Below are 25,276 nucleotides of genomic sequence, written 5' to 3' on the forward strand. Positions count from 1 at the left end.
CTATAGGATGGAGGGGAGCGGGGGGCGGGGGCGCCGGGGGGCGCCGGGCGAGCCCAGGGGGCTGGGGGCGGGCGAGAGGCGCAGCCCCGCGATGCTGTTCAGACTCCGGGACTTCTCATAACCTTCGGGGGGCACCGGTGGGGGGAGAGAGAGAGAGAGAGGGGAGGTGAGTGGGGGGGGCGAGGCACCCGCCCCCCCGACCCACGGCAACCCCCAGCTGGTTCTCCTCCGACCCACGGCACCCCCGACCCACAGCAACCCCAGGCCTGTTCTCCCCCGACCCACAGCAACCCCAACCCACGGCAACCCCAGGCCTGTTCTCCCCCGACCCACGGCACCCCCGACCCACGGCAACCCCAGGCCTGTTATACCCCGACCCACAGCAACCCGGACCCACGGCAACCCCAGGCCTGTTCTCCCCCGACCCACGTCACCCCCGACCCACGGCAACCCCAGGCCTGTTCTCCCCCGACCCATGGCACCCCCGACCCACGGCAACCCCCAGCCTGTTGTCCCCCAACCCACGGAAACCACCAGCGTGTTATCCCCCGACCCACGGAAACCCCAGGCCTGTTCTCCCCCGACCCACAGCAACCCCGACCCGTGGCAACCCCAGGCCTATTATCCCCTGAACCACAGCACCCCTGACCCACGGCAATCCCCAGCCTGTTGTCCCCCAACCCATGGAAACCACCAGCGTGTTATCCCCCGACCCACGGAAACCCCAGGCCTGTTGTCCCCTGACCCACGGCACCCCCAACCCACGGAAACCACCAGCCTGTTATCCCCCAACTCACGGCACCCCTGACCCACAGCAACCCCCACCCTGTTATCCCCTGACCCACTGCACCCCCGACCCATGGAAACCCCCAGCCTATCTCCCGACCCACGGCACTCCTGACCCATGGCAACCTCCAGCCTGTTATCCCCCAACCCACAGCTCCCCCGACCCACAGAAACCACCACCCTGTTATCCCCCAACCCACGGCACCCCCGACCCACAGCAACTCCCACCCTGTTATTCCCAACCCACAGCACTATACCTTGTCACGGACTCACACTCCCACTTTGCCCCATGCCCTGAGCACCCCCAACTCACAGCACCCTCTAATCCACAGCACCCCACACCCGAGGCAGCCTCTGGCCCACAGGACCCCTCTTCCCCCCCCCGCAACACCTAGGTGTGGCAAAGTGGGACTGTTCTTAATGTTCTCTCTGAATATGGTGTGAGTGCCTCAGTTTCCCCATGGCAGTTCTTAAGTATCTAGGTGGCGGGATAAGGGGGTGTGATTGTTGCAGAGCCCTAGAGGGCCAGTGTGATGGGGTCTGCACAGAGAATGGCTGAGACCCCGTCACCTGGCAGCTGATGGCCTGGGCCCCCCCACAAGGTGCCAACTGGAGGGGCTGGAGAACAAAGGGATCAGGTGGCCTCCTGGCCTGGGAAAGAGACAAAGGCCAGAGGAGGGCGGGAGAGTCTCAGTTTGGGGTTGGCTGGGGAAATGGAGGGAGGCCCAGATGGGGCTCCGGCCTCCTGGCCCCCCAAGACGGACCTGACTGAGGGGTCCTTGTCTCTGTACCTACCAGCTCTGGTTTAGACCATGCTCCTGTCGGCTAATAAACCTTCTGTGTCCCCAGCTGGCTGAAAGTCCTGTCTGACTGCTGAGTCGGGGGGCAGGACCCTCTGGCTCCCCCAGGACCCCGCCCCTGTGTGGAGTCACTGCGGGAAGCTCCGGGTGGGGCAGGGGAGGCTGGAGGCTCCGGGGTCAGCCCCAGGAAGAGGGAAGCCAGGGCAGGATCTTGCCCTGGGGACAGTAGCTCCGAGAGAGGAGGGTCCCCCCGAGTCCTGGCTGGGTCGTAGGGGGCAGTTCCAGAGCATCGCCCCGGGACGCCGTGACACCAGGCCACCCCCCAAAAAAGCCACAGTAACCCACACACCTATTCATCCCCCAGTCACCTCCACTGACTCACCCCCAGTACCCCCAATCCAGCTCCCATCACCCCCATCCCTGGGCATCCCCCAAATTGCAAGTATCCTCCCCCAGCTCCCGTGGAGCTCTGCACCCCTTTCCCCCCACCCCCCGCTCGTGCCGGTCTCTGAGCGAGGCATGGGGGGCAGGGAGGGGCGCCAGGGGATACCAGGGTGCACAGGCCCCCGGCTCTGATCTGGGAGCAGCCCAGTGCAGGCTTGGTACCTCTTCCCCTTTCTCCCCTCACCCCCTCCATCCAGCCCCTCAGGGTGCTTGGGGTCCCCACCCCGAACCTGTCAGCCCACCCAGCAGCTGGACCCTGGGCTTAGCAGCATCCCTGGAGGCAGGGGTGGGTTAGGGGCACCAGCTTAGCTTTGAGCATGGCAGCTCTGGGGAGAGAACCCAGGAGTCCTGGCTCCCAGCCCCCACTGCTCTAACCACTAGACCCTACTCCCCTCCCAGAGCCAGGGAGGGAACCCGTCATGTGCCGGGGTTGGCTTGTGATTCGCACGTGAGTGTCTGGCTATGAACACAGGTCTCATGCATGTATGAGACTGCACACACGCGTGTCCATCCACACATGCATGTACATGAGTGTGTGTCCAGGGCCTGGACTTATGTGTATGTCTGGCACACAGGCTGTGCGTGTTCTCCACCCGCCTCACACGCGTGTGCTTGCGGCATCTCCCGTGGGTGCATGCAGGGCTCGGGTGGGGTGTGAGGGTGTGTTACCTGGTACAGGTGGGGTGTGTTTGCGGGGTGCCAGCCGGAGCAGGTACTTTGGATTTGGGGGGGTGCCCTGTGATGCACGCAAGGGGCCACGTGTGTCACAGCCGTGGGGCGTGTAACACATGTCCTACTGGGCCATCCCACTAATCCTACCCCAGGATGCTGGGCCAGGGTGCAGTGTGTGTGTGTGTGGGGGGGGCCTCCATTTCCAGCTCATGCCTGGCCCCAAAATCCCGCCACTGTAACCAGCTCTGTTGGCAGGAGACCAGATTCCCCTACACTTCCTGTCCCATACTCCTGGGCAGGGTCCCTGTATACGCAGCCACGAAGCCCCACCCCAGAGCCAGCCGCATCTCAGGCCCCGTCGAGGGGTCCCGGTATAACCCCAGTCCCTTCGCCCTACCCCAGAGCCAGCCGCATCTCAGCGCCAGGCGAGGGGGTCCCCATATACCCAGCCGGGTGAGGGGTCCCCTTATAACCATCCCCCGCACCCCACCCCAGCGCCAGCCGCATCTCAGAGCTGGAGGAGGGGTCCCCATATAATTGGCCCCCCGCGCTCCGCCCCAGAGCCAGGTGCTAGGGGTCCCCATATACCCAGCCTCTGTGCCCCTCACCAGAGCCAGGTTCTTGCCCACGCAAACAGCAGGAAGGGGCCCAGGAGCCTGCGTGGACAGCGGGGGCGGGCGGTCAGTGCGGGCGCCCTAGGCTGGTGGGTGTGTCAGGGGTCAGGGGCGAGGGGGAGGCATGGATCTGCTTGGAGTGGTGGCGGTGGCGGCTGGGGGGGGGGGGGAGAGAGATGAGGTTTGGGGGGGGCGTCGGTGCCCCGCGGGGCGCCGGGGCAGGGTACGTACCTGGCTGACGCAGCCGGGGCATTACAGGGGCACTGGGCGAACCCTACAAGACGTATGAAATGGGGCGTTAATTGGGGGGGTGTCAAATATTGGGGCAGCCCGGGGTGAATACGAGGGGAGTCCTGAGCACCCCCCACTTGCGCCCCCCCCACTGTCTCCCCATTCCCTGAACCCCCTGGCCCTGAAACCCACCCCTCACCCCCATGTACCCCTCCTCCTATCTCCCCCACTAGCCTGTGCACCTCCTAGCCCGTGCCAGCCCCATTCCCAGCACCCCATCTCTTGCCCCGCACCCGTGAGACGCTCTGGTATAAGCGGGTGCCTCCAACCCCAGCTCCGACCCCGCCAGGAGGAATATGGAGACCTGGCACCACCCATGACCTGCCCTTGCTCCTGGCCTCCGGCCTTGTCTCCCTTCAGGCTTGGGATAATATTTTGTTTGACGACTGTGTGTGCCTCAGTTTCCCCACGTACTGCGCGGTCATGGTGGGGGGCGGGGGGTGTGTGGAAGAGGCTCCTTTCTTGCTGCACAGACCCAGGTGTGACCCACGCCGACTTCCTGGGGCCAGGCCCTGCCATGCCCAGAGAGGGGCCCAGAAGACAATGGCCCCTCCCTTTGCCTGGCCCACTGGCACCCAGCAGCTAACTCCCTTGGCTGCCCCCTGGGCAGGGAGCCGGCCGGGTGCGACCAGCTGGAGGACAAAGGGCTGGGAGGGGCCGGGGGGGTTGCTCCTTGTGGGGCTGCTGGGGGCACTGGCACTAAGGGGTCAGGGGGCTCAGGCCCGACCCAGCCGGCCTTGGCTGTAATTTCTGTTCCCGGCGCTAACCCAGGACTCTCCGCGCTGCCCAGACCCCCAACCTCCCCCCGCTCCCCAAGTCACTCCCGAGCCCGGAGCTGGGGGGCCTGGCTCCCGCTGGGGGGGTCCATCTGGCCCTGGGGCCCATCCTGGGGCACTTGCTGCAGGGTGCTCCCGGCCTGACCTGGGGAGGGGAGGTGCAGGCTCTGAGGGGGGGCCCCAGGGGGCGGGAAGCTGAGGGGCTCACCCCAGTGAGAGCGACCCTGAGGGGGCTGCCAGGCTGCAGGGGTCCCCCGCGGTCTGGGCCAGAGCTGACTCCTTGTACTACAATGAGGGGTTCCAGGCATCATCCCTGGGGGACCCCAACACCCCCCAACCCAGGGCAGGGACCCCTTGTATTCACCCACTGGGGGCTGGCCCCATATTTGCCTTGGAGATGGAGATGGGGCTGAGCAAAAGCAACAGGTAAAAAGGAATGGATGCGGGGGGGGAGGGGGGATGCTCGGGATGTGTGGGGGGGAGTCCCTGGCCAGGGGCGGGGCTTCTGAGATTCTGGGGGGCGGGGGGAGTGGTCTAGGGAAGCAGGGGCAGGGCTTGCGGAACGTCCCGGGAAGGGGGCGGAGCCTGGGAGCCGGGGGAGGGGGGCCTATGGATAAGGGGCGGGGCCTGGGAGTAGAGGGGCGGGGCCTGGGGGAGCACCAACCCCCCCCACCCCCACCCCAGGGCTCAGTTAAAGGGCCAGTGTCCCTCGCCACTCCCCCTTCCCTCACCCTGGAAATTCTGTGCCCCCAGTGCACTGAGTGGCTGAGTTTTGGCAGGACCCACAGGAATGGGTCTGAGGGGATGGCTGGGGCTTTGGTGTGTGTGTGGGGGAGTCAGACAATCAGGAGGAAATGGGGAGGGGGTATCAGGTGGGGGAGGGGATTGGGGCTGCACGGCGAGGGTGTGTCCCAGGAGACCCCGCTCCCCTCCCAGAGCCAGGATGGGACCCAGGAGTCCTGGCGGCCAGTGAGGCCTGGCTGTGTCTTTAGCCACACATGAAGGATGGGGAGGGGGCTTGTTCCTGGCTGGGAAGATGGGGGGCTGAGGGGTGCGCGGGGCAGGGCAGGGGCAGCTCTGTGGTAAGATGTGGCTGAGATGATGGAGGGAGCCTGGCGAGGTGCTGGGGGGGGTCCATGCGGGGGGGTGCAGCAGGAGGAGGGGGGTGCAGGGCTGCGGTGGGGGGATGGGAGGGGGAAGCGGGGTGCAGCAGGGAGGCAGGGCGGGGGGGGAGTGGGAGAATGGGGGGGTGCAGGGAGGGGTGGGACAGTGGTGCAGGGCTGCGGGGGGGATGGGGGGAAGCGGGGTGCAGTGGAGGGGCAGGGCAGGGGGGTAGCGGGAGGATGGGGGGGTGCAGGGAGCGGTGGGATGGGGTGCAGGGAGGCAGGGCTGCGGGGGGGATGGGAGGGGTGCAGCGGGGGGGCAGGGCAGGGGGGGCTACTCACCCGTTCCCAGCACGCCCTGCCTTCTAGTGCTGGCTCCAGGAGGCGGGCGCGGCATTGACGCCAGGCAGGCACCAGGGGGCGGCGTCCGGGGGCGGCAAGCGGAGCGCGGCTACGGGGGGGCCCGGGCGGGGGGGGCGGGGGGCCCGGGCGGCGATGTGGGGGGGAGATAAACAAACAGAGACGCCACGTGAGGAGGAGGCGCTGGCGGGGGAGGGGAGGGGAAGGGACCCGCCGCCCGACGTGCCCCCCCCCCCAACGCGTCTGCTGCATGCGTCGTCCCGCCGGACCCCCCCACGACTCCCCCCGCTGCATTCCCCACAGCACCTTCCCCCCAAACCATCCTCACTGCACCCCCACGGCACCCCCTCCCCCGAACCATCCCTACTGGACCCCTCACTCCGAACCATCCTCACTGCACCCCTGCTGCAACCCCCCCTGCACCTTCCCCTCACTGCAACCCCCCTGCACCTTCCCCTGTGCCATCAGCCCACTGCACCCCCAGCTGCACCTTCTCCCAAACCATCCTCACTGCACCTTCCCCCACTGCCCTGTCTCCACTGCACCCCCGCTTCACCCCCCTGCACCTTCCCCCGCTACACCCTGAAGTGGGACTGTTCTTAATGTTTCCTCTGAATAGTGTGGGGGTGCCTCAGTTTCCCCTATGCAGTTCTTGAGTATCTAGGGGGTGGGGTAAGGGTGTATGATCATTGCAGAGCCCTAGAGGGCAGGTGTGTGCAGGGGTCTGGACACAGAGAATGGCCGACACCCTGTTTCCTGGCAACTGATGGCCTGGGCCCTTCCCCCCTGCCAGGTGAGAGCTAAAGGGTTGGGGGACAAAGGAATCCGGTGACCTCCTGGCCCGGGAAAGGGACAAAGCCCAGAGGAGGGGGGGCTGGAGGGAGTTTCAGTTTGGGGCTGGCTGGGACATGAAGTGAAGGGCAGAGGGGGTTGTCTGGCTCACTGCCCCCCAAAATGGACCCAGCTGAGGGGTCCGGTTCTCTGCACCTACAAGCTCTGTGTTAGACCATGTTCCTGTCGTCTAATAAACCTTCTGTTTTACTGGCTGGCTGAGAGTCACGTCTGACTGCGGAGTTGGGGGGCAGGACCCTCTGGCTTCCCCAGGAACCCTGCCTGGGCGGACTCGCTGTGGGAAGCGCACGGAGGGGCAGAGGATGCTGAATGCTCCGAGGTCAGACCCAGGAAGGTGGAAGCTGTGTGAGCTGTGTGTCCTGAAGACTGTCTGCTCACAGAAAGGAGACTTCCCCAGAGTCCTGCCTGGCTTCGTAGGGAGCAGTTCCAGAGCATCACCCAGGGACTCCGTGACAACTGGTGTCAGCGGTGGGATGTACTGCACCCCGTGGATGGCACTTCCTGCAGTAAGTGACTGGGGAGCAGTAAAACGAAGGGGGATTGACGAGGACCAGGCGTGCTGAAGGCTCAGAGAGGAGCGGTTTCGGGGGGCGGTTCACCCCTAGGAGTGTGTGACCAGAGAGAAGGACTTTTGCAGTAACAGGGTCCCCTGGGGGATTGCAGCGAGTGGTCCCAGGGGCGGAGGAGTCTGCAGCTCCACCCTGGGAGAGAGGTGGTGACCTCGAGAAGGGCTGGCACACGAGGGGTTCTCCCTGGAGACCGTGGGGAGCTGAGAGCACACAGGCCTGTGAGTCCACAGCCACTTGGGAAGAGCGGGAGTGACGGCCTGTCACCGTCTCCTTAAGAAGGACATTGTAACCCTGTGCAGAAAGAGAGGGTTGAGCATTGGAAAGTTCACCAAGGCACAGTTAATCGTGCAGCTGGAGGAGAATGATCGGTCAAAGGAACAGTTTCCTGACCCCAAATGGGGCTATAGCAGGATCTGGGAGCAGCTGGAGTGGGAGCCAGGCATCCCCAAGACTCCTGTCCCCGACCAGACGAGGGTCTTCACGATCGGGTTCCCCATCGGGGGATCGGAGACGGACGGGATTGGAGCTGAGTCCGAGAGAGCAAGAGGACTGTGAGAGACAGCGAGAGCCCGAGAAAGAGCTGCAGAAGCAGCATGAACTGGCGGTGGGGGAACGGAGAGGCCTAGGGGACCACCCTGGGTTGAGTGGGGATAGACCCTGGGGGGCCAGTTCCGCAGGGAGCCTCGAGACTAAATTGCTGCCCCTGGTTAAGGAGGGGGGGGGATGTGGATGCCATTCACTGCCTTTGAGCAGGCTGGAGATTTGAACCAGGGGGACCCTGCGGAAAAGCCCCGGTATCTAGCTCCCTTGCTGGGTCCCAAGGCCACAGACTCCATCAGCCAGATGGGTGGGGAGGTGGACAGGCTCCCACTCCTCGTCCCAACCTATATGTCTGTGTGGAGTTTCCTGGGGCCAGGCCCCTCGGACCCCCAGTGGGAGCAGAAGGTGATGGTCAATGGGGAGACAGTCCTGGGGTGGCGAGATCCTGGGACAGAGAGAAGGGTTGTCAGGCCCCGGGTGGTGCAGCCTCAGATGCTGAGGGGCTGGGTGAGCTGGGTGAGGGTCCCAGGGATGAAGCCCCTCGCCCTGCCTATGGCCCAGATCCCTGTACAGACCCAGGAGGGGTGGGGCTGGCTGGACGTTGGGGTTCTCCAGGATACCAGCTGCGAGACCCTGTTGTGGGGTGACTGTGTCTCTTTGGGACAGGATCCAGGCCCTGCTCCTGTAACGGCCAAGGGTTTGAATTTGAATCCAGGGAACCAATCGGTGGACAGGGAAATGGTCAGTAAAAATGCAGATGACCTGGCTGGCAGCAGGGAGGAGCTGCTAGGCTCAGGCTACCTGCCTGCCTGTAACCAGCCCCCTGGGGCTGGGTGGGACAGAAAGGTGCTCCCCGCCCCCTTGCACACCGGAGAGGGGGCTCACGCTGGCTCTGATGCAGTGAGGAAAGCAGCGAGCTCGCTGCCTACCCCCACTGGGACAGCAAGGGCAGCGCTGAGCACAGGGGGAGCTGAGACCCCAGCTGAGTGGGGGGAGACACAGGCAGGGCAGGGGATCTGTGGGGAGTGGCAAGGTGCTTGGTAAGGATGAGCCTAGGCAGCCTTGTGAGCTGATGGCTGTGTCTAGTCAGCAGGGTGGGAAGGCGAGGAGAGTGGACGATGAGTGCCCCTGGACCTTACCTGTTAGCTGGGTGGAGAATTGGGACAGTGAAGGAAACGTGCCTGTGTCTGTCAGGGGTGTTGACTTGCCTATGGAGGGAGCTACCCTGGTCTCCAAGCAGTTGTCTGTGACCATCCCTGTGTGCTGGGACAGGGGAATGAGATCCCAAGCTGGGTGTCTGGGAAAGGAGAAAGTGTGTCCGGCTCTTCTTTGTCTGTGGAGCAGACAGAAGGGGCCTTGCAGCCTGTGATGGTTGAGGGTCGTGCAGTTGTCTCAGAGCTGGTTCTGGATTCAGCTGAAGCCCAGGAAGGGAAGGGTCCTAAGTTTGTGTCTGCTCGGGAGAATGGCCCTGTAACTAGGTCGCATCCAGTTAGTGTCTGTGTAAAATCCCAGAGCCCAGACAATTCTGGTGCTTGTATTTTGCCTGTTGCTCGTGTGTTGTTGGGAAAGGGTGGAGCAACTCTGTCTGATCAGGGTGAGATCCTAGCCAGGGCCCAAGGAGAGCAGGAAGGGGATGTGATTGTGTTACCGACTGAGGGTGTGGAAACCTGTAGCAAGAAGGAAAAGATTCCTGAACTTGTGTGTGGCAAAGGGAAGGAGAAGGCTTCTGACCTTTTATCCAGGAAGTCTGTCAGTTTGCCTGAAAGGGGATTGTGGAGGAATCCGCCGGATGGGCCAGAGGTAATTCTGGATGTAAGGGAGACCCAGAAAGAGTCTGTTTTGCTCGGGGGGGGGGGGGGGTGTGTTCCTCTAGAGCAAGCCCTAGGTAAAGAGGGTAAGAGCAGAATTTCTGGGAGGGGTGAATTGTTGCATAGAAAAGCCCTAGGGAAAGGAATCCTCATGGAGTCTTTGCAAGCAGTTTACTGCAACTGAAGGGTGTGAAAGTGATTTAATCAAGACAGGTTTCAGAGTAACAGCCGTGTTAGTCTGTATTCGCAAAAAGAAAAGGAGTACTTGTGGCATCTTAGAGACTAACCAATTTATTTGAGCATAAGCTTTCGTGAGCTAAAGCTCACTTCATCGGATGAAAGCTTATGCTCAAATAAATTGGTTAGTCTCTAAGATGCCACAAGTACTCCTTTTCTTTTTAATCAAGACAGTTTCAGTTCCTAACAGCCAGAAATTGTCTGTTGTGAATGGATCCACTGACTTTCCTGTTGAAAGATCCAGTGTGGAGAGCTTTGAGAAGGTCTCAGATGAAGTGAAAGCTGTTAAGAAAGTTAAACAGTCCTATAACCAAGTGGCTGTGTTTGGCCAGCTTGTTGGGGAGAAGACCCAATCCCAGTTTGACCCCCTGGGGTTTTGGGGTGGCCAAAGGGCACGGGCCGCATAAACGTTCCCCCATGCGGCCTGCCAGTGCTATCGACCAGCCCGCACCTAAGGGAGGGCGTGAAACTGGAAGGGCCTGGTGTAACTCCTACCAAGGAACGGGAGAGATGCTGGGGCATCCATGGGAACGTTGGTGGCTTCGAACTTCCCCAGGTCACCGGCTAAAGTGACCCCGCTCAGTTCGATCTCGAAGGGGGAAGAGATGTGACGAAGTGGGACTGTTCTTAATGGTTCCTCTGAATAGTGTGGGGGTGCCTCAGTTTCCCCTATACAGTTCTTGAGTGTCTGGGTCAGCTGGGTCCAGTTTCAGTTTGGGGCTGGCTGGGGACATGGAGTGAAGTGCAGACGTGGTTGTCTGGCTCACTGCCCCCCAAAATGGACCCAGCTGAGGGGTCCGGTTCTTTGCACCTACAAGCTCTGTGTTAGACCATGTTCCTGTCGTCTAATAAACCTCTGTTTTACGGGCTGGCTGAGAGTCACGTCTGACTGCGGAGTTGGGGGGCAGGACCCTCTGGCTTCCCCAGGACCCCGCCTGGGCGGACTCGCTGTGGGAAGCGCCCGGAGGGGCAGGGGAGGCTGGAGGCTCGGGGGTCAGCCCCAGGAAGGTGGAGCTGGGGGAGCTGTGTGCCCTGCAGACAGGCTGCTCCCAGAAAGGAGACTCCCCAGAGTCCTGCCTGGCTTCAGGGGGAGCAGATCCAGAGCACCGCCCGGGGACCCCGTGACACAGCCCCACTGCATCTTCTGCACACTGCACCTCCCCCCCCAAACACTCTCACTGCACCATCCCGCCACGGCACAAACAGTCACTGCACCCCACCATCCTCCCTGCACCATCCCCCCACTGCACCCCCATGCTTCACCCCCACTTCACCCTCCCCCCACCATCCTCTCCTCATCTCCCCCCGCACCCCTGCTTCACCATCTCCCCACACCATCCTCAATGCATCTTCCCCCCCCACTGCACCTCCCCACAGCTCCCCACTGCGCCACTGCTCACTGCACCTTCCCTCCACCACACCGGCTCCTACTGCACCCACCCCTGGCTCTCCCCATTGCACCATCCCCCACTGCGCCACCCCCCACCGCATCATTCTCCCACTGCAGTCCACACTGCACCACCACCTTCTGCCCGCCCCATGGCTCCCCCACTGACCCTTCCTCCCCCTGTACCGCCTACTACACCCCCATCCCTCCCCCCCACTGCACACAGCCCTGCCGCACCTCCCCCCACTGCATTATACACTGCATCCATCCCCTGCTGCCCCCCCCCCAGTGCCTGCCCCATACCACGACTCACCTGCTCCTTGGTGCCTAGTGGGGGGAGGGGCTCAATGGATTTATAGACCGGGGGGGGCTCTGAGCCCCCTCATTAGCCCTGGATCCCCTCTTAGAGGTGGGGTTGGAAGGGGCCTGAGCCCACGGGTGGGGTTCAAATGCCCCCCCAAGCCCTTGTCTGGAGGGAGGGGCCTGGGCTCCCCCTGCCTCAGCCCCCCACCTCCTGGGCAGGGCTGTCACTCCCTATCTGGGCCCACCCAGATGGCACCATGGTCTGCCCCCCTCCCACAGGCCCCAGCAGCTGCTCCTAAGTGGGCAGTGATTGGGGTGCGGCATTAGACCCCAGTGTGAATCCCGGGGGATCAGTCCTTGCTGCCTGCTCAGAGGAAGGGGGGGGTCTTCATGTCAGGGGGGGTGATGAGAGGATGGGGGGGTCTCTGTGCTATGGGGAGGGAGTGGGGCAAGATGAGGGGGCTGTCCTTACCATGGGCTGGGATGGGAAAGCAGAGGGGCTGGGGGGGTGTCTCAGTGTGGGGGAGGAGGTGGGGGGCAGGGTGAGGGCGATGGGGGCCTCCATGCTGTGGGGGGGTCCCATTGGATGGGGGAGGGGAGTGCCTATGCTGGGGGGGTCACTCGGGGAGGGGAAGGTTGGTGGGGTGTAGGTGGGGGGGGTGTCAAGGGGCAGTTGGGGTTCATGGGTGTGACATTCTGTGCCCCAAAGCAACCCCTTGCCCCCCCCCAGTCACCATGATGGCACAGTGTATCCCTGGTGAGGGGTCATCTTAAAAGTCTCCATCTGCTGGACTGACCTGGGGAAGGGGAGGTGGGGTCCCAGGCGAACCGCCCCCCCAGGGCGAGAGACCGGCTGGATTCAAATCGGACCGAGTTTATACAGCTCAGCTTTCGCAGGTGAGGGGGACGCTCGCTACTTCCCCCCCCCCCGAACATCGGTCTGTCGGCAGGTCATAAATCTGGTTTCTATTGGACCTAAAACCCACGGGTTTGGGGGTCGAGGTGCTGGGGAAGTCGGGTGCCTCGTCCTCTGTAAACTGACCCCGGCCGGGCCTTGACTGGGGCGAGCCGGTACCGCTCTGGGGTCCCAGGCTGGGGGGCTGGGGAGGAGCCTTGGTGGACGTGCAGCAGCTTGTCTCAGCGGGGGGGGCGAGGCGGAGGGCTCGGGGGTACCCCGCGGAAGCCGGTCACAAGGGGCTTGAAGGGGGTGGGGGAACAGAGCTCAGTGGGGTGGTGAGAGGGACAGGGGGTCACTGGGGCGGTGGATGTGCGCAGGAGTTGAGCTGGGGGTGGTCAGGTGGGGGGCTGCAAGTTGGGTGGGGGGGCTGCCCAGGGGGCTGTTGGGGGCTGGGCAGGGGCTGCAGGTCAAGCAGGAGGGGGGCTGCCCAGGGGGCTGTTGGGAGCTGGGCAGGGGCTGCAGGTCAGGCAGGGGGGGCTGCCCAGGGGGCTGTTGGGAGCTGGGCAGGGGCTGCAGGTCAGGCGGGGGGGGGGCTGCCCAGGGGGCTGTTCGGGGCTGGGTGCGGGGGCTGCCCAGGGGGCTGTTGGGGGCTGGGCAGGGGCTGCAGGTCGGGCGGGGGGGCTGCGGGTCGGGCAGGGGGGGGCTGGGCAGGGGCTGCAGGTCAGGCGGGGGGGGGCTGCCCAGGGGTCTGTTGGGAGCTGGGTGGGGGGTTGCACATGGGGCTGGGCAGGGGCTGCAGGTCGGGCAGGGGGGCTGCGCAGGGGGCTGTTGGGGGCTGGGGGGGGCCGCGGGGGGCCGGGCGGGGGGTCACCTTTGCGGAGGTTGCCGTCGGGCGCCGGCCCGAACTCGCCGGCCGTCAGCAGGAAGCAGGCGCGGTCGTGGCTGTAATGCTCGCGGGCCGCGGGGGTGGCGGGCGACTTCTCCTCGGGGGACAGGGCCTGGTCGATGGTGGGACAGTCCTCGTGGGCCAGCGCCGCCTTCGCCGCGTCCCCGTTCTGCTTGGAGTCTGCCAGCGACACAGCCCGGGTCAGGGGAGCCGAGACCCCGCCCGGGGGAGAACCCAGGAGTCCTGGCTCCCAGCCCCCGACTCTAACCACCAGGCCCCGCTCCCCTCTCATTGCTGTGGAGAGAACCCAGGAGTCCTGGGCTCCCAGCCCCCCCCGCTCTAGCCACCAGGCCCCGCTCCCCTCCCAGAGCTAGGGAGAGAACCCAGGTGTCCTGGCTCCCAGCCCCCCCAGGGTCCCAGCAGGAGGGGGGGTTGCTGTATGTGACCAGCCCATGTGGCACCATCTGCTCTTGTCCCCCCTCCCCCTCAAGTCCTCAGCGGGCCCATATGCTCCTGCCCCAGAGCATTGTGGGAACGGGCTGCTGCAGGTGTGAAAGCCGAGGCCCCCCCCCAGCGCTGACAACCCCCCCCACACACACACACACGGCACCGCGAGTGCACAACCCCCATCGGGCCCACAGCGGGCCAGAGCCATCGCCCCGTGCGGCCACGTCACACAGGCCCTCGGCACCCACACAAGAGATGACACGTGCCGCACGCCCCTGTGCACACCCATCGCCACGCACACGCCTGTACACACCCATCACCGTGCACACCCCTGTACACACCCATCGCCGTGCACGCCCCTCTGCACACCCATCGCCGCACACACACCTGGAACAGCACACACCCCTGTGCACACCCATCGCCACGCACACACCTGTGCACACCCATTGCCACGCACACGCCTGTACACACCCATCACCGTGAACGCCCCTCTGCACACCCATCGCCGTGCACGCCCCTCTGCACACCCATCGCCGCACACACACCTGGAACAGCACACACCCCTGTGCACACCCATCGCCACGCACGCCCCTGTGCACACCCATTGCCACACACACGCCTGTACACACCCATCACCGTGCACGCCCCTCTGCACACCCATCACCGTGCACGCCCCTCTGCACACCCATTGCCACACACACCCCGTGCACACCCATCACAACGCACACGCCTGTGCACACCCATTGCTGCACACACCCCTGTGCACACCCATTACCATGCACACCCCTGTGCACACCTAATCCCTGTGCACATGCCTGTACACACCTGGCACAGCACACACCCCTGTGCACACCCATTGCAACACCCCCCTAAGCACACCCATCACTGCACGCACCCCTGTGCACACCCATCGCCGCACACACGCCTGGAACAGCACACACCCCTGTGCACACCCGGCACGGTGCACACACCTGGCACAGCCCCCTGCTAGCCAGCCTTGCCCTCCCCAGTCCTGTTGGTGCCCCTCACTCCTGACCCACAGCCCCTGGCTCTCCCAGCCTAGGGGGAGCCCCTGGATTCACTCTACATGGGGGGAGGGTCCCAGTCCCACTGAGGTCTGGTCTGTGGGGCAGAACCGGAGCTGTCCAAGGGGAGCTGGGGAAGATGCTGCACTATCATGGGCAGTGGAGGGGGGGGTGACTGGGGAGGGGCTGGTGCCCCCCAGCTGCATTCAGGATGGGGCAGGGTGGGGGCATGACAAAGTGGGGAATTGAACCCTATGCGTGCCTCAGTTTCCCTGGCATGTTGGGGGGTGGAAGGGGCAGCGGGCACTGGGGCTGTCAGCTGGCTCAGAGCACCGGAGAAGACGAGGGCAGATCCGGAGGGAGATGGGCTTCCCCACCTCACCTCGGGGGGCTGAGGCGCATCTCCCCAGCTTGGGCAGAAAGACTGGGGCAGGGATTCTGTGGGGCACGGTGTGGTGCGGTGCTGGGATCCCATGGGGCAGGGATCCTGTGGGGCTCTGGTGTGGTGTGGTGCTGGGATCCCATGGGACTGGGATCACCATGGGGGCAGGTGTCGTGTGGGGCTGGGATCCCATGGGGCAGGGATCCTGTGGGGCACGGTGTGGTGTAGGGCTGGCATCACCATGGGGCAGGGTGTGGCGTGTGGCAGGGATTCCGTGGGGCTGGGCGACTCATTGCCTGGAGCTCACGGGGGCTGCAGGCCCAGGGGCCCCGCTTATTAAGGGGGGGAGAGGCCGTGGGGCTGACTCTGGCTGGAGCGTGACACCTGGGGGGTGGGATCTGGCCCCCTAACAGGGGCCTCGCAGGGGATGTTCCAAAGCTGGGGCTGTAACAGCGGGTCGGAGCCCTGCAGTGGTTTAGGGCTGGGCCCCATGGGGCTGGCAGGTGCCGGATGTGAGGCTGGGGCAGGGTGTGGGGCTGGGATCCCCGGGGTGTGTGGAGTGGGGCTAGCAGCCCTACACCAATTGGCAGCAGCACCCCAGGGAGGTTCTGCTGTGGCCAGAGTCCGGCCCCCTGCCCGAGCGGTGGGAGCCCGGGGCCGGGAGAGCTCGGCCAAGGGCCAGGGTAGTTATAGCCGCCTGGATGAGGAGCGCTGTGGGGCTGGGAGTCTTGTGGGGCAGGGCGTGGGGCTGGGATCGCCGTGGGGCAAGGCGTGGGGATGGAATCCCCATGGGGCAGGGGGTGGAGTAAAGGTGGGATCCCATGAGGCTGGGATTGCTGTGGGGCAGGGCACGGGGCTGGGATCCCCGCAGGGCAGGGCACGGGGCTGGGATCCCCGCAGGGCAGGGCTCACCATTGGGAAGGGCGCGGGGCAGGGATCCCCGTGGGCAGGGCCCCCTACCTGCCCGGTTGATCTCGATGATCTCCTCCTGGGCCAGGGGGCAGGCGTCGGCGGCGGGGGGGCCGGGCCGGGGGCCGGGGGCTCCCTCGGGCTTGCAGTAGTTGGGCGAGCCGGGCTGGGGCGCCCGGGGGATGTGCTTGTTCTTCTTCTTGGGCAGCTTCTGCTTGGCCATGGCCAGGGAGTAATACATGCCGAAGTTGTTGACGATGACGGGCACGGGCATGGCGATGGTCAGCACCCCGGCCAGGGCGCACAACGCCCCCACCAGCATGCCCGACCAGGTCATGGGGTACATGTCTCCGTAGCCCAGGGTGGTCATGGTCACCACGGCCCACCAGAACCCGATGGGGATGTTCTTGAAGTCGGTGTGCTTGCTGCCCGTGATGTCGTCCGGGTCGGCCCCGATGCGCTCGGCGTAGTAGATCATGGTGGCGAAGATCAAGACGCCCAAGGCCAGGAAGATGATGAGCAGCAGGAACTCGTTGGTGCTGGCCCGGAGCGTGTGGCCCAGCACCCGCAGCCCCACGAAGTGCCGGGTCAGCTTGAAGATCCGCAGGATCCGCACGAAACGCACCACCCGGAGGAAGCCCAGCACGTCCTTGGCCGCTTTGGAGGAGAGGCCCCGCAAGCCCACCTCCAGGTAGAAGGGCAGGATGGCCACAAAATCGATGATGTTGAGGCTGCTCTTGACGAACTCCAGCTTGTCCGGGCAGAAGCAGACCCGCATGAGGAACTCGAAGGTGAACCAGATCACGCAGGCCCCCTCCACGTAGGTGAGGAACGGCTCCGTCTCCACCTCCACCGCCACCTGGGTGGCCGTCCCGTTGGCCACCGCCACCGTCTCCGTCTTGTTGATGACGCGGTTGAAGGCCTCGTGTGTCTCCAGGCAGAAGGTGGTGATGGAGAGGAGGATGAAGAAGAGGGAGGCGAAGGCCAGGAGGCGAAGGCCACGTACTGGTGAGAGGGTGTGGGGGAGGGGCAAGGGGTGGCCAGGGAGGGGGGGTGGGGGTGAGGATGGGGGCAAACACAAAGGATTGTTATTCGCCCCGTTCTAGAAAGCTGAAACACCTCCCCTCCTGGAGAGGGGAGACCCCCAGCAAGACTGGGATCCCCCCGCCTTGTGCCCCAGCCCCTGAGCCAAGCCAGTCCCCACCCTGGGGCCGGATGGGAGCCAGCGCCCCTGAGAGGGAAAGACCCCAGGAATTCTGGATTCCCTCCCCCACACATTTTCCAATGGCCCCATTTATATCCAGAGGTCACCCTGGGCAGCGGGAGCATTGCACATTGGGGGGGAGGGGTTGTGGGGAAACATGGAGCCCCCCCCAGATTTCCCAGTGGGAGGGGCACCCTCAGCCCCCCCTCCCGGGACTGAATGAGCCCCGATATTTCTGCTTAATAGAGGGGAGACACCAAACAGAGCTGGGAAAGAACCCAGGCGTTCTGGTTCCAAGCCCCATCCCCCCGCCAGCTCTAACCCACCGGACCCTCCCCCTCCCGGGAGCCAGGACAGAACCCAGGAGTCCTGGCTCCAGCTCTGTTAATTGGGGAGATGGTCCGCACCCAAGGGGGGAGGGGGAGTCACCGGCTCGGCGGCTGCTCCCCCCCCCCAGTAAGAAGAGGGTGCTACGATCAGGCGGAACCGGGTTGCTGGTTGGGGCCCGGGGGGGACACAAGGGCCGGGGGGGTCGCGGGTGGGGGGGGCACGGGCCGGGGCAGACACACACGGGGGTGGCGGCTGCGGGACGGAGGGGCACAAACAGGGGGTGCGGAGGGACTTCGGGGTCGGGGGTCCGCGGGGCGGAGTCGCGGGGGGACACACGGGAGTTGCGGGGGGAGCCGCGGGGGCTGCGGGTCCGGGAGCGGGGGCCACACGGGGGGGGGGGGCTGCGGTGAGCGGATGTGCCGAGTTTGCGGGATTCGCTGCTGCAGCGCGAGCTGCGCTGCGGGCCGGTCCAGCGCCCCCTGGTGGGGCGACCAGCTCCTCTCCCCCCCGCTCCGTGGGTCAGGCGGCCCGGGGTGGTGGGGGGAACGTCTCTATAAATAAACCCAACAGTCCTGAGCCCCGGCCCCAGCACGGGAGGGGGGGGCGGAGGTGTATCACGCTGCCCCACCAGGAGTTTATCTGGGTGGATCTTAAAGAGCCCCCCCACTGCGCCCCGTCCCAGCCCCTCCTGCTCCCTGAGCCCCCCACTGCTCCCCAGCCTCCACGAGCCCCTCACTGTGCCCCGTCCCAGCCCCTCCTGCTCCCTGAGCCCCCCACTGCTCCCCAGCCTCCCCGAGCCCCTCACTGCGCCCTGTCCCAGCCCCCTGCTGCTCCCCAGCGTCCCTGAGCCCCCCACTGCCCCCCATACCAGCCTCCAGCCTCACACTGTGCTGTGTCCCGGCCCGTACCCTCCCCCCACGGCAGTCTTCTTCCATTGCAAGGGGGCTGTGGCCAGTGTGTGTGTGTGTGTGTGTGCGTGCGCACAAGTGTGGTCCCGTGAGTGTGTGTGTGTCCATTGCTGTGTGTCTGTGTTCACTGCTGTGTGTGTCCATATGCGTGTGTGTCCATCCGTGTGTCCATGCGTGTCCGTTTGTCTGTGTCCATCTGTGTGTGTGTCTGCGTGTGTCCGTGTGGGTGCGTGTCCGTGTCTATCCGTGTGTGCCCATGTGTGTCTGTGTCCATATGTGTCCATCTCTGTCTGTGTCAGTCCATTTTCATATCTGTCCGTGTGCATCCATGTGTGTGCGCATATGTGTCCATGTCCATCCATGTCGATATGTGTCCATCTCGGTCCATGTGCATCCTTGTCCATGTGCGTCCATGTGCGTGTCTGTGTGTGTCTGTCTGTGTGCCTATGTGGCCATGTCCATCCATGTCTATCTCGGTCCTTGTGTGTCGTGTGTGACACCAACCCCACGACCCGTCCATCCATCGATCCATCCATCCACCCTCCATCCATCCATCCATCCACCTTTCCCTCTACCCACCCATCCGCCCTTCTACCCATCCTTCTGTTCACCCCCCCTGCTACCCATCCCTCTGTCCATCCCTCTGTCCATCCATCCATCCATCCATTCCACTACCCGTCCATCCATCCATCCATCCATCCATCCACCGGCCCCCTCTACCCACCCATCCGCTCTTCTACCCATCCTTCTGTCCACCCACCCTGCTACCCATCCCTCTGTCCACCCTTCTATCCATCCATCCATCCATCCACCCTCCTATCCGTCCATCCATCCATCCATCCATCCAGCTACCCGCCCCACTACCCACCCATCCGCCCTTCTACCTGTCCATCTGTCCATCCGCCCCTCTACCCGTCCATCCATCCAGCTACCTGTCTATCCATCCGCCCTTCTACCCACCCATCTGCCCTTCTATCCATCCACCCCACTACCCGTCCATCCATCCATCCACCTTGCCCCTCTATCCACCCATCCGCCCCACTACCCACCCCTCCCATCCCCCCTTCTACCCGTCCATCTGTCCACCTGTCTGGCTATCCATCCATCCATCAATCCATCCATCCAGCCACCCTCTATCCATCCATACATCCACCTGCCCCTCAACCAGTCCACCCACCCTTCTATCCATCCATACATCCATTCACTTCCCCCCACCCATCCATCTGTCCAATCTGTCCACCGCCCTGCTATCCATCCATCCATCCACCCCTCTACCTGTCCATCCACCCTTCTACCCATCCCTCCATCCACCAGCCTGGCTACCTGTCCATCCATCCATCCATCCACTCACACACCCCTCTATCCGTCCATCCCTCTACTTCCCCCTATCCATCCATCCATCTGCCCCTCTACCCATCCATCCGCCCCTCTACCCGTCCATCCATCCACCCCTCTACACGTCCATCCATCCCTCCCTCTACACGTCCATCCATCCATCCATCCATCCACCCCTCTACCCATCCATTCATCCACCTCTCTACCTGTCCCTCCATCTATCCATCCACTCCTCTACCTGTCCATCTGTCCCCCCGCCCTGCTATCCATCCACCCGTCCATCCACCCCTCTACCTGTCCATCCACCCTTCTACCCATCCCTCCGTCCACCAGCCTGGCTACCTGTCCATCCATCCATCCATCCATCGTCCATCCCTTCACTTCCCCCCAATCCATCCATCCATCCATCCGCCCCTCTACCCGTCCATCCATCCTCCCATCCCTGTACCCATCCACCTGTCCTCCCACTCCGCTACCCGTCCATCTGTCCATCCATCCACCCACCCCTCTACCCGTCCATCCATCCACTCCTCTACCCGTCCATCCATCCCTCCTCTCTACGCGTCTATCCATCCACCCCTCTGTCCATCCGTCCATCCATCCACCCCTCTACGTGTCCGTCCATCCATCCAGCCCTCTACTCATCCATTCATCCACCCCCTACCTGTCCCTCCATCTATCCATCCACTCCTCTACCTGTCCATCTGTCCACCCGCCCTACTACCTGTCCCTCCGTCCACTCACCCCTCCACCTGTCCCTCCGTCCATGCATCCACCCCCTCTACCCATCTGTCCATCCACCCGCCCCTCTACCCGTCCATTCATCCACCCCTCTACCTGTCCATCCATCCACCCACCCCTCTACCCGTCCCTCCATTCACTTGCTTTTCTACCCATCCATCCGTCCATCTGCCCCGCTATCTGTCCCTCCGTCCACCCACCCCTCTACCCATCATTTCTCCACTTGCCCGGCTACCTGTGCATCCACCCTGCTATCCGTCCATCCGCCTGCCCCTCTATCCATTCATCCGTCCACCTGCCCCACTACCTGTCCCTCCGTCCATCCACCCCTCTATCCGTCCATCCGTCCACCCACCCCTCTATCCCTCCAGCCTCACTTCTGCCCCTCCCCCATTCATCTGTCCACCTGCCCCTCCATCTGTCCCTCCGTCCATCCACCCCTCTATCCGTCCATCCGTCCACTCACCCCTCTATCCCTCCAGCCTCACTTCTGCCCCTCCCCCATTCATCCGTCCATCTGCCCCTCCATCTGTCCCTCCGTCCATCCACCCCTCTATCCGTCCATCCGTCCACCCACCCCTCTATCCCCTCCAGCCTCACTTCTGCCCCTCCCCCCATTCATCCATCCATCTGCCCCTCCATCTGTCCCTCCGTCCATCCACCCCTCTATCCGTCCATCCGTCCACCCACCCCTCTATCCCTCCAGCCTCACTTCTGCCCCTCCCCCCATTCATCCGTCCATCTGCCCCTCCATCTGTCCCTCCGTCCATCCACCCCTCTATCCGTCCATCCGTCCACCCACCCCTCTATCCCTCCAGCCTCACTTCTGCCCCTCCCCCATTCATCTGTCCACCTGCCCCTCCATCTGTCCTCCGTCCATCCACCCCTCTATCCGTCCATCCGTCCACTCACCCCTCTATCCCTCCAGCCTCACTTCTGCCCTCCCCCCATTCATCCGTCCATCTGCCCCTCCATCTGTCCCTCCGTCCATCCACCCCTCTATCCGTCCATCCGTCCACCCACCCCTCTATCCCTCCAGCCTCACTTCTGCCCCTCCCCCCATTCATCCATCCATCTGCCCCTCCATCTGTCCCTCCGTCCATCCACCCCTCTCCGTCCATCCGTCCACCCACCCCTCTATCCCTCCAGCCTCACTTCTGCCCCTCCCCCCATTCATCCGTCCATCTGCCCCTCCATCTGTCCCTCCGTCCATCCACCCCTCTATCCGTCCATCCGTCCACCCACCCCTCTATCCCTCCAGCCTCACTTCTGCCCCTCCCCCATTCATCTGTCCACCTGCCCCTCCATCTGTCCCTCCGTCCATCCACCCCTCTATCCGTCCATCCGTCCACTCACCCCTCTATCCCTCCAGCCTCACTTCTGCCCCTCCCCCCATTCATCCGTCCATCTGCCCCTCCATCTGTCCCTCCGTCCATCCACCCCTCTATCCGTCCATCCGTCCACCCACCCCTCTATCCCTCCAGCCTCACTTCTGCCCCTCCCCCCATTCATCCGTCCATCTGCCCCTCCATCTGTCCCTCCGTCCATCCACCCCTCTATCCGTCCATCCGTCCACCCACCCCCTATCCTCCAGCCTCACCTCTGCCCCTCCCCCATTCATCCGTCCATCTGCCCCTCTATCTGTCCCTCCGTCCATCCACCCCTCTATCCCTCCAGCCTCACTTCTGCCCCTCCCCGCATTCATCCGTCCATCTGCCCCTCCATCTGTCCCTCAGTCCACTCACCACTCTATCCGTCCATCCGTCCACCCACCCCTCTATCCCTCCAGCCTCACCTCTGCCCCTCCCCCCATTCATCCGTCCATCTGCCCCTCCATCTGTCCATCTGTCCCTCCCTCCGTCCATTCATCTGCCCCTCCCCCTCCCCATCCCTCCGTCCATCTGCCACTCACTCCCTCCTTGCCCTTGGACCAAGTCACTAGAGGAGAGGGGCCCAGTGGGGAGCCCCCCATTTCATTACCCCCTCCCAGGGTCCCTTGGAGCTAACTTTTCTCCCCCCACCCCCTGAAGCAGCAGCTGACAGGGCAAGGAGTGGGGGGGTCACTCTGTGCATCTGGCAGAACCGGCTGCACCAGGGCACTGCTGGGTGGGGGGGCTGAGGTGCATCATGGCGGGGGGGGGCATGGCAAGCTGGGCTGGATGCAGACTGCAGTGCGGCCCCCCCTCCGACCCGCTGCCTCTGCAGAACCAGCCCAGCGCAGAGCCAGCGCCAGCCGCTGTCCTCCAAGTGATCCTGAGCTGGGGGGTGCAGGGGGGGGCCTGGGCCAGGGCTGTTCTGGGGGGTGCAGGGGGGGCCGGGACTGCGGGGTGCAGGGAGCTGGGACAGGGCTGTGCTGGGGGGGTATGGGTGGCCTGGGCCAGGGCTGTGCTGAGGGGTGCAGGAGGCCAGGCCTGGGCTGTGCAGGGGGCTGGGACAGGGCTGTGCTGGGGGGAGCAGGGGGGGGCTGGGACACGGCTCTGCTGGGGGGTGCAGGGGGGGCCGGGACTGGGGGGTGCAGGGAGCCAGGACAGGGCTGTGCTGCGGGGTGCAGGGGGGGCTGGGACAGAGCGGTGCTGGGGGGTGCAGGGAGCTGGGACAGGGCTGTGCTGGGGGGTGCAAGGAGTCGGACAGGGCTGCAGGGGAAGCTGGGGCAGCTGAGTGTATGGGGGGGACAGGGGTTCAGGGGGGCTGGGGCCGCAGGGAAGGGGGTAAGCAGGGGGGGATGGGCCGTAAACTGACCCCCCCAGGGAACTCGTTGTCTCCCCCGAAGGGGTCTGGCTGGGCATGTTACCCCCTGCTGGGGGTTGGGTCCCCCCATAAAGATCCCAGACCCTCACCCCAGGTATTAGCCTAGGAGCCCCCCCCATGCCACTTGCACCCCCTCAGGCCCCTGCCTCCTGCCAGTTGCACACTCAGTCCCTTCCACACTTGCTCACTTTATTTCCTTTTTGCACAAGCACCCTCTGGTGCCCCCTGGTTCTTTGCCACCACCCCTGCCTTCTCTTACAAACTCACCTCTCTCCTTCCTTGCACACACCAAGCCCCTCTCATGCCCTGTGTCCCGTGCACACTCACACACCATAATGCCTGCACAGGCACACCCCTTGCACACTCATCTGTGCACACTTGAAAGAACCCTCGCATGAACTGCATTGCACACTCATGCTGACCTTGACATGCACACACGTAGATGCTCACACTGACACTTGCACTATTCTCTCACACTCACACTAGCTTTGGTGCACACATAGGTGCATACTCACACTGACCTTTGCACTATTCCCTTGCACACCTATATTGACCTTGGTGCGCGCACACTTGCACAGTCACACTGACCACTGCATTATCCCCTGCACACTTACATTGACCCTGGTGCACATCCTTGCACACTAACACTGACCATTGCACTATTCCCTCCTACACTCTCATTGACCCTGGCATACCTACCTTTGCACATTCACACTGACACTTGCACTGTCTCCTCACACACTCACACTAATGCTGGTGCACACACCCTTGCACACTGAAACTGACACTTGCGCTATCCCTTCACACACTCACACAGTCCCTGGCACACACGCCCTTGCACACTCAAATGGATCTCACGCTATCCCTTCACATTCTCTCGCTAACCGGGGCGCACACACCCTTGCACACTCACACTGACACTTGCACTATCCCATCACACACTCACACTTGCACTGGTGCACACACCCTTGCACACTGAAACGGACCCCTGCGCTATTCCTTCCCACACACAGACCCTGGTGCGCACACCCTTGCACACTCAAATGGACACATGCACCATTCCCTCATGCGCTCACATTGACCGTGGCGCACATACCCTTGCACACTGAAACCGCCCTTTGCACGATTCATGTGCACACCTACAGTGGCCCTCGCACGATCCCCTCCCACACTTACGTCGCCCCTGGCACGCGCACACGCGCCCTGGCATGCTCCCGGCCCCCCTTGCCCGACCCTCATGCACACTCACCTTGACCCCGCGCTCCCTCTGACCCCGCCACGATCCCCGCGCCCACTCAGGCCGAGCCCCCCCCCTTACCCTGGCCATCTTGGAGGAGTACGGGTCCTCAAAGAGCGCCCAGACCTTGGGCTGCCAGCGGCGCCACCAGCCGGCCTGGCGCCCGTCCTCCTGCAGGCAGAGCCGCTTGAGGTCCCCGGCCGTGTCCTCCTCCTCCTGGGCCTCGGGGGCCTCGAAGCTGTCCAGCGCCTCCTCGGCGTCCCGGTGCTGGCGGTAATTCATCCAGCAGCAGGCCTCCACGTCGGTCTCGTCGATGCCCCAGAAGGCCAGCTCCTCCTCGAAGAGCGGGCCGCACACGTCGGCCGGGCAGTGCAGCTTGCCCGTGCGGTAGTAATTGAGGACGTAGGCGAAGACCTGCGGGTGGCGGTCGAAGAAGAACTCGTCGGCGGCCGGGTCGTAGTCGAAGTTGCTGCAGGCGTCGGGCTCGGTGAGCCAGGCCAGGCGGGTGCCGGGCAGGGTCTGCAGGGTGCTGCGGTAGGTTTCGTGCCGCACCCCCCCCACGTTAATCACGATCTTCTCGCTGTCCTCGTGCCGGCCCATGTCCCCCCTGGCGCATGACTTGGCTGGCGCCTGGCTGCCCGGCTTGCGCCCGCGGAAGGAGGAGACGCACACTGAGCTCAGCAT

General features: G+C 64.0%; 1 protein-coding gene across 1 annotated transcript; it reads right to left on the reverse strand.

Annotated features, from left to right (window-relative positions):
- Positions 1 to 25,276, reverse strand: KCNC3 (potassium voltage-gated channel subfamily C member 3). The gene is made up of 4 exons (XM_074937651.1): positions 24,678 to 25,276; positions 16,141 to 17,084; positions 13,312 to 13,506; positions 1 to 122 (listed from the first exon to the last, which is right to left on the reverse strand). Exons 1-4 carry the CDS (start codon positions 25,274 to 25,276, stop codon positions 1 to 3), a joined length of 1,860 nt encoding a protein of 619 aa, XP_074793752.1.

Source organism: Natator depressus, chromosome 23, assembly GCF_965152275.1.
Source record: "Natator depressus isolate rNatDep1 chromosome 23, rNatDep2.hap1, whole genome shotgun sequence".
Lineage (NCBI taxonomy): Eukaryota > Metazoa > Chordata > Testudines > Cheloniidae > Natator > Natator depressus.

Coding starts and splice junctions, on each gene's coding strand:
- KCNC3 (XM_074937651.1), bottom strand. CDS start 25,276: ATGCTGAGCTCAGTGTGCGTCTCCTCCTTCCGCGGGCGCAAGCCGGGC. Junction 17,085..24,677: donor CCGTACTCCTCCAAGATGGC/CAGGGTAAGGGG, acceptor AGTACGTGGCCT/TCGCCTCCTGGCCTTCGCCT. Junction 13,507..16,140: donor CATCGAGATCAACCGGGCAG/GTAGGGGGCCCT, acceptor TGTCGCTGGCAG/ACTCCAAGCAGAACGGGGAC.